Source organism: Myotis lucifugus, unplaced genomic scaffold (genome assembly GCF_000147115.1).
Source record: "Myotis lucifugus unplaced genomic scaffold, Myoluc2.0 scaffold_406, whole genome shotgun sequence".
Lineage (NCBI taxonomy): Eukaryota > Metazoa > Chordata > Mammalia > Chiroptera > Vespertilionidae > Myotis > Myotis lucifugus.
The window spans coordinates 735,127-744,230 of record NW_005871454.1 but is presented as its reverse complement, the minus strand read 5'-3'; the positions used below and the strand labels follow the sequence as shown (position 1 = coordinate 744,230).

The 9,104-nt window shown below is 48.4% G+C and overlaps 1 protein-coding gene across 2 annotated transcripts in view; it reads left to right on the top strand.

Annotated features, from left to right (window-relative positions):
• Window positions 1-5,355: 5,355 nt before the first annotated feature.
• The window catches only part of LOC102431416 (dehydrogenase/reductase SDR family member 4), a 12,128-nt gene continuing 8,379 nt past the window's right edge, over window positions 5,356-9,104 (top strand). For both annotated transcript variants that reach the window (XM_006102277.3, XM_006102273.3), the window contains exons 1-2: window positions 5,356-5,512; window positions 6,517-6,694. In XM_006102277.3, the coding sequence (XP_006102339.1) occupies window positions 5,382-5,512; window positions 6,517-6,694 (309 nt within the window). In that variant the 5' untranslated portion in view covers window positions 5,356-5,381. The remainder of the gene's footprint in view (window positions 5,513-6,516; window positions 6,695-9,104) is intronic.

The window sequence follows — 9,104 nt, the reverse complement described above, 5'->3', positions numbered from 1 at the left end:
GAGTAACACCTGTGAAAGGAAAAAGGAGGAAGCAGGACTGCTTCCACCACACGATGCAAATCTGACAAACAACAGGAAGCTCCAAAGCAAAGGTGGTCATTAGAGGAGCCCCAAGTTAGGCAAAAAGTACGAGGTCCTTGTACCACCATCCTGCTCAGTCACTGGCTGGGGCCACCACGAGAAGAAGGAGTTAACTGTCAGCTGGAGGCTGATAGCTCATCAGAGTCCCAGCAGCCAGCAAGTCCTTTCTAGAAAGAGGATCTGAGCTGTTATCTGCATCTCCAGTCCACAGGGACTGTCACTGAGGGAGGAAAGGGGGGAAACCACAGCTTTGAAAACAGGGCTAAGAATTTGGTTGTGCCCAATGGGAAGCCTTATTAGGCAGCCTGTCTGGGGGATTTGCCCCTCTATGTGGTATTTCACTCCACCCCAAAATCTTCAGTGAATTTCTTGATGCAATGACATTATGAGGACTTTAAAAGAGCACAGCTGGCGTGGCTCAATGGTTGAGCATCGACCTATGAACCAGGAGGTCGCGGTTCCATTCCTAGTTAGGGTCCATGCCTGGGTTGCGGACTTGATCCCCAATAGGGGACATGCAGGAGGCAGGTGATCAAGGATTCTCTCTCATCATTGATGTTTCTCTCTCTCTCTCCCTCTCTGAAATCAATAAAAATATATTAAATTTTTTTAAAAAGGATAAGGCAGCTGGGAAAGTATGGCCTTTCCCATCTTGTCCCTGCATCTCAGCCTCTATTTGGAGACCACACCAGGATTATAATCCTGGAGTTCCTAGAAGTGACCGGCAGCAGAGAGCGATGAGACACAAGATGGAGCCAACTGCTACTTTAAAACAGACTGAGGGATACCCTCACCCCCACCATCTCTTCCCAAACACAACAGTTGAAAGCAATCCTGGTTCTGAGAGAAAGAGTAGCCTGTCTCTAAGAAAGAACCTTTTGCCTGCTGCTATACAGAGCTCCTGTAAAAGACTTACACAAACACTGGGTGGGTGATTTCTAAACAGTGTTCATAAATAACTGCCTAAATACAGGGCAATCTGGGGGAGGGGGGTTGAAAAACCTGAAATTGAATAAGCTATGCAACAGAATTATGAGATTCTGGATAGAGCAATATTTCACAAAATTAATAATCCGTTACATTTAAATAGGCAGAGACTGTGTCAGTCTCTGGCACCTACAGAGCCATTCACTGGTGTGTGTGTGTGTGTGTGTGTGTGTGTGTGTGTGTGTGTGTGTTTTAAATAAATTATTTGTCAACAGTTAAACATCAAATATCTCATATTAAAATCCAGATTTCTACCTTCTGTTTAAAAATCCCAAGATCTGGCAATGCTGGGCTGGCATTCTCAATGACAATCGTGGGAATGAGTATGCCTCGTTCTGTGAGCCTGCAGGTCAGTGGGACCCCCTTCCTCATGGCCCCCCAGCCACTGAGGCCAGGGTATGTCAATACTTATCACTCAGTTTATGCCATCAACCAAAGTTGAAAACCTTCTATGTCAATATATGAGGGTAGGGCAGCAGGTAAATTTACTGTAGAAAAACAAATCCCCCAGAACTTCTTTTTAAGGTAATTTTACCATAGTCATTCATTTAAAACATTTGGCCCAAGGTACAAACAGATTTGCACCAAACACACAATATATATACATCCAAGGTTGTTCATTATAGCATTGTTTGAAATAGCAAAACACTGAAAGCTACTTAAATGTTCATCAGTAGGAGACTGACTAAATAAATTATGGAATACCCACACAATGGAATACTGCACAGCTATTTTTAAAGAGAGAGAATAGAGTAGATCTATTGTGTACCACTCAGAACAGTCTCTACTTTAAGAAACAAAGGAACGAAGGGGGATAGAAAGAAAGAAAAGAAACCAGTGATTTGAAGGGACCAATGATGTATAGTGTCAGACCATTCATGGGAACATATTTAAGGGGACAATGCACATAAATGCATAGGTAGTTTCTGGAAGGATACACAAGACCAAGTGCTACATGGGTAGTAGGTAAAAAGAAGCATAGGGAAGAGTTACTTTTTCACTTCTCTTTTTAAAATCATTAACATGTGTTACTTATATGATTTTAAAAATATATATTTTAATGATTAAAATAATAACAAATTGATGATGAAATAAAATTCCAATTCAGAGAAAATTAATTTTTAAGAAAACTGTCATTCTCCAACAATGTCAGAAAAAACAAGTGTAGCTATTTGACATTGACAGAGGGTCAGGTGCCATGAGTCACTATGATTTCACATATGAAAATAAAAACACCTACCTCCTTAGATTGGAAATATTCAATAAAATTTCTAGAAAGCACCAACCTTTGCCAACTCTTAAAAAGTTGCTATCGCCCTAACCGGTTTCGCTCAGTGGATAGAGCGTCGGCCTGCGGACTCAAGGGTCCCAGGTTCAATTGCGGTCAAGGGCATGTACCTTGGTTGCGGGCACATCCCCAGTAGGGGGTGTGCAGGAGACAGCTGATTGATGTTTCTCTCTCATCGATGTTTCTAACTCTCTGTCCCTCTCCCTTCCTCTCTGTAAAAAAATCAATAAAATATTTTTTTTTTAAGTTGCTATCCTCAGCCCTCCCACACTGCCCATTCCTAACTTGTGTCAAATGATAGCACATGAACCAAAAACCAATCTGGGATGGTTATTGCAAAACCCAAGATTTAAATTCCATTCCAGGTGAATTTCCTTCTGGACCACAGTCAGCCCTTGAAGAAGATGGGAGTATAGTCCTCAATCACAGAGCATTTCCTCAAATCTGCAGATGGTACCATCTCCATACAAGAACAATCCCATTGTCTATTAAAGTTCCCATTTCAGCCGAACCGGTTTGGCTCAGTGGATGGGGCGTCGGCCTGCGGACTGAAGGGTCCCAGGTTCGATTCCGGTCAAGGGCATGTGCCTTGGTTGCGGGCACATCCCCAGTAGGGGGCGTGCAGGAGGCAGCTGATCTATATCTCTCATCAATGTTTCTAACTCTCTATCCCTCTCCCTTCTTCTCTGTGAAAAATCAATAAAATATATATTTAAAAAATATATAAAATAAAGTTCCCATTTCAAAGAGACTCCAACACACCCATGTATTTTCCCCCAAAATGTCCTACCCACATATCCAACAAACCACCTTGATGAGGAGTAGGAACTGGAGATCCCACACTTCTGCCCTTTTCTTTTCAGATCCGCTCCCTAGTGTCCCCTGTATGCTCCCAAATGGTGCTGGAGACCAAATATCGTTCATTATTTGGTCCATGCCCAGATGAGGAGAAGCCAATGTTCACGGAGCTCCCAGGCCAGAATTCTCTTCCCAGAACCCTTTGCTCTCTGGAGTATGGTATCCCTCCATCTCCCTCACAACCTCAGCTCCTGGATCTGGCTACTCACCTCTGGGCAGGAGGTGATGAGAGATCAAATTTGCCCTTCAAGTTTGTCCCTTTGAACCAAAAGCCCTGAGAACCCCTACCCCAGTCCTCCTACACACGCTCTCCACAGCCCCACACACAGGTGGAGAGGCTGGGAAGGGTTCCCACAGTGCATTAGCTCTGAACAGGGGAGGAGGAAGAGCAGTGTCACACTATCCAGCCTGTCAATAATTCATGAGTTTCAGACTGAGGGGCACCAGTCAGAGAGTCAGTTTTCCCCGGATATGGGGAAAATTAGACTTAAGCTCTCTTATCTCATCGGGATGTGCTGAGTACCAAAACTGAGTACCACAGCTGTAACTTATTGGTTGAGAAATATACTATAAATCCATTGTGTGTTGTTATAATACTTGCTTGCTACCCACACACACCCTTTTGACGGCTAAAATCCCCTTTTTGGCTGATCAGCTAACCCGTACATACACTAAATGAATCTTTAGCAAGTATAAATTCTATTAAACAGCAATCCTCCAAACTGAATTTCACAGAACAGCATTCTCTCTCCTCCAATTGTAGGGACTGACATAGGGTTCCCAAACTGGTGATTTCACCAACTAACAACACTTTTCTCAACCTACCCATCTACTTTCATCATCTTTTCTTAACAAAAAGACTAATACACACACATACACACACAAAAGCAAAAGCCTATCCCAGAATAAAGGAGTATCTGTAGAGTTGAATAAGCTTAGCTTTATGATACTCACTACATTTTCTTTATTTTCTCATTTTGCCTTGAACTAGTGAAAACTTTGCCGTGGATCTGTACCACTTCTCAGTCTGGCTTTTAGAGGCCACTAGATTAAACCAATGCAGACACTAGCACTTGGGTCTGCCAGGGCCTTTCTACAGTGTACTATAAGCCATCCAGATTTATGAATTCTCCCAGAAACCCTGCAGGGAGATCATTTCAGCCCACTTGGCAGAAGTGGAGGCTGAAGTCTTGGACACAATTTATAGTGGAGAGGACTTTATTCATCATCTACTCCAGCGTTCTTAGTTTACAGATGAAGAGTCTGGCCTCTGGCAGCAATAATAATTACTTTACGGTGGCAATAATTACTATGCTTAGTAGTTTACGGTTTATAAAGTGCTTTTACATTCAACAAATATGTATTGGAGGCCAGGACCTGGGGACTTGGTGATTGTGGAGAAGAGAGTGCTCCCGAGTTCTCTGTATTCCCACTGGTTGGGGGGCTCTCTAGCCTCCTTGCTACCACTTAGGCCCTGTATAACGGGGAAGTCCTCTTGGGGTAAAGGGTATAAGACTCCTGTCCAGCCAGGATCTTTATCTCTGCACTCTGGTTACCACACTGATCAGAGCCTGCCGCCCAGGCCTGTCAAGATGGAGGTGACCTTGAGCTAGAATGAAGGGCAGTGTCAGGCCTGGCCCAGCTGTCCCCATTATATCTCCCTCCCAGGCGCCTCCACCCTCACCCGAGACCCTCGTGTAGTGCACACAGGCCTCATCTCTATGGGCAATGTCAAAATAATTGCCCCGTTATGGGTTGTCATATATTTAGACCCAGACTTTTTCAGAGAAGGTCCATCCTGAAGTTCTGGGAAGCAAAAGCAACCAACTCAAAGCTGCACCCCTTGCCCCCCCGAAAAATGACGTGGGCAAGCAGATGTGGAAGGAGGGGTGCGAGGGGTTCCAGCAGTGGGGTGGGCCCTTCAGGAAATCTGGACACACAGCCCTATCCCACACACCTGCCAGAGCAGAGCAGGGAGCTGCGGGGCGCGGCGGCCATGCGCCGGCAGGGGGCGCCCGCAACCACAGCCTGTTCCCCGCGCAAAGGGCCGGCGCTGAGCGGGAGGAACGGTCCAGTCCAAGGGCGGGCACGCGGGGCGGGGGGAGACGGCCCGCCCCTCGCACCGCCCCACCACGGGGCGCGGAACCTTGCACAACCGGTCGGCGCCATGCATAAGGCGGGGCTGCTGCTGGGCGCCTGTGTCCGGTCTTGGAAGTCGGTGCGGATGGCTAGCTCTGGGGTGGCGCGCCGGGACCCGCTCGCGAATAAGGTGGCCCTAGTAACGGCCTCCACCGACGGGTGAGTGCCCGGCCCTGAGGCCCCCCGTTGTCTGGACAGGCGGTAACTCCCGTCCTTTGCCTCCCGGGTCGCGTCCTCAGCCTCACACGCGGCCCAGGAAGTCAGGGACCACGTGGTTGGCCTGCATCGTCCCAGTCTCCTCCGCTGCTGCCTCTGCGCCATTGCGGCAGCTCAGTGCTGCCCCCTTCAACCCAGGGCCTCAGTGCTCTGCGCTGCCCCAGTCCGCTGGCCCTGAGTCTAGGAAGACCAGATGCCAGAAGTTCAAGACAGCCCAGATTTTAAAAATACTATAAATATATATATGCTGTCCCACTGCCTCCATGGACTCTGGAAATGTTCCAGACACCCCCTTTGGGCACCTCGACAAGTCTCCCAGAACCGCGCCCCTTACCTAGACAAGACTCACCTGTTCAAATTTTTGTCTGGCTGAGTACATTTTGGCCTCCATTGCACAGCCTATCTCTGCACCCACCGCTCTTGTCTATACTGCTTCTCATCACAGGACTTTGCTAGACACCAACTCGGCACGAATCTAAAATACAAATGGACTGGAAACACTAATAGCTAACAATTGCAAAACGTATAGCCCTCACTCCCAGGAGAGTAAAATAAAAAATTTACATTTTTGACCAGAGACCCACCCTTTCATATGCACCCCAAAACATAACTAACGATAGAATTTTGAGATGCTGCAGACTAATAAGGTCGATATTTGGGGGCAGGGCTCTTCCAATCATGGAAGGGCTGCTGCTGCACCCCTAGCTCATTTCTTTCCCCTCATTCCCTACAGGGTATGGGGCCTGTACCCCATGGTGGTGGGGCCTGTGGAAGGTGATGTCACTTTCTGGGAACCTAGTCTGAGGCCAAAACCATAAGAAAACTAAGCAAACGAGTGTCCAAAAGGAGAGCTAGAATTCAAACCAGGGCTGTCTGACTCTGGAGCCCGTGCTTTCGACCTCTTCCCCGTGCTGGCCTTGACCATCCATATCTCTCTCTGCCCACAGGATCGGCTTGGCGATCGCTAGGCGGCTGGCCCAGGACGGGGCCCATGTGGTGGTCAGCAGCCGGAAGCAGCAGAACGTGGACCGGGCAGTGGCAGCGCTGCAGGGGGAGGGGCTGAGTGTGACGGGCACCGTGTGCCACGTGGGGAAGGCTGAGGACCGCGAGCGGCTGGTGACCACGGTGAGCAGCAAGGATATGGGCACAGAGCCAGGAGGTGGCAGAAGGGAACCAGCCTCAGCCTCCTTCCCAGCTTTCCTGGACCACATGGGTGTGATCCAAGCCAGCACTATTAACTAAAACATAACAGTGTGTTCTGCATACCCACACCAGTCCACCAGCACACTTTTATTGTGTGCCTTTCTGTTATGTCTCTAAGAATCATCCCATCATCCCAGTCAGAGAATCAAAAACCACTCTAATGCTTCAGCCCTTGGGAACACCAAAAAACAAAAAAACCACAGCTGGTCCCGATTCTCCAGTAGTTTCCAATTTAATTGGGTAGATGAGAAGGGTAGATAAAATCACAAAATAGATGTTCCCACCTATCAGCAAATCAGCAATCAATCCCCAGTTCTTCAGCGTAGAGGCAGTCCCTGGAAACCTGCAGGAGGAAGCCCACCATGTTTCAGCCACCTACTGTGTGCCATTCACTTTGTTCAGAGTGTTACACAGGTCATCTCTAAGCCTGACAACAACCCAAACAAGGCAAAGACTATTCTCCTTGTTTACACTCTGCTCAGAAAGGTGGAGCCATATCCCAAGGTCCAACAGCCAGTAAGAAAGGAGCTGTGTCATCCAGACCTGCCAGGCTGCCTACAGACTGCCAGGCGTTTCCCCATTATCGTCGGGTCAGGCCTTGTGTGCCCACTTGGACTTTACTCTCAAAGGCAGGTCTAAGCCAGTGTCAGAGTTGGTACTTGGCACCAGCCTTCCAGCTACACAGGAAAATATGAACATCTGGCAAAGAGGCTCCCCTTCTCTCAGGCTCAGGGCCTGCATTTCATTTCCTGGAGTGGAAGAGAGAATCTACCCTAGAATGGAAAGTGCGGGATTGTACTAACCAAATGGCAGAAATTATTTGGGTAATATTAGAAGAGGGGGATGTTAAACAATGGTCGATGGCATAAGGTTATTCCATTTTGAAAGAACTGTTTGGGAATGCTCAAGTGAGCATTGGAGCCAGGCTGGGTGGCTTAGTTGGTTGAGCATGGTCCCATACACCTTTCGATTCCCAGTCAGGGCACATGCCAGGGTTATGGGCTTGACCCCCAGTAGGGGTCATGCAGGAGGCAGCCAATCAGTGTTTCATCACTGTTCCATGAATGTTTCTATCTCTCCCTCTCCCTTCCTCTCTCTCTAAAAAAACAATAAAAACATATTTAAATAGATATACCTTTTTTTTTTTAAAAGAAAATGTGATTAGAGAAAGCCAAATGTAGGTTCAAGAAAGTGACCTCGTCTGGCATAGGCTGCTGGACAAAGCCCGAGATTGGGACCTTGATCCTGAGGCTGAAGGGAGCCATCTGGGATGCTGGGCCAATTAGTGACTAGCCGTATGAAAGTATGTAAAACTTAATGTCAAAATCCTGCAGCCCTGGCCCCGTGGCGAAGCTTGAGCTAAACCTTGAGGAGGAGGTGGATGGACAGATGGCGTAGGACAGGATTCCAGATGACCCTGCAAAGTGCGCAGGCAGCCCAGGAGGGACTGCAGGGAAGAGGAGAGCACCGCCAGCCCCACAGCAGAGAGCGCAGGGTCAGGAGTGCTGGCGTCATGGGCTGGTGGGAAGGAGGGACACTGGAGCCTCCACAGCCTCCCAAAGGAGTTCCGACATCCTTGTGGGAAGTAAGAGGCCGTGTGAGGTGTTGAGCAAGATGAAAATGTTATTAAAGAAAGAATCTGGCGCTGGTAGGAAGGATGTATTGGACCAGAGGAAACTCTGAGCCAAGGAGATCAGTGAAGAAGCTGTTGCTGCCACTCAGGTCTAGAGCAGTGGTGGTGGGACCAAATGGGTATATGCCCAAGAGACGTCTAGTGGAACCAACCAAGACTTTTTTCTAACCCGGCATCAAGAAATGGGAAGCAGAGGAGAGGAGCAGAACAACTCCCAGGGCAAGTCAGGGTGGGGAGTAATGTGATACTTGTTCGCAATTGGAGATGTGTGCTACCAGTTGCCAGCTGTCACCCTGTAATGAGGAAAGCTGTGCTCTGAGGATAGTTACTACCCAGTAACCTCCCAACCTACACCTTGAAGCTTCTCAAAGGTGTGGTGAGTGGAAACCAGAACAGCCGCTGCTCCACTTGATTATATTTTTCTAAAAAAATACTAGTGGCCCAGTGCACAAAATTCATGCAGGGGGTGGGCGCTGTCCCTCAGCCGGGCCTGCACCCTCTCCAATCTGGGACCCCTCGGGGGAAGTGCGACTGCCGGTTTAGGCCCGAACTGGCAGTCGGACATCCCTCTTGCAATCCGGGACCACTGGCTCTAACTGCTCACCTGCCTGCCTGCCTGATCGCCCCTAACCAATCTGCCTGCCAGCCTGTTTACCCCCAACTGGTCCCCCAGCTGGCCTTCCTGCCCCAACTGTCTCC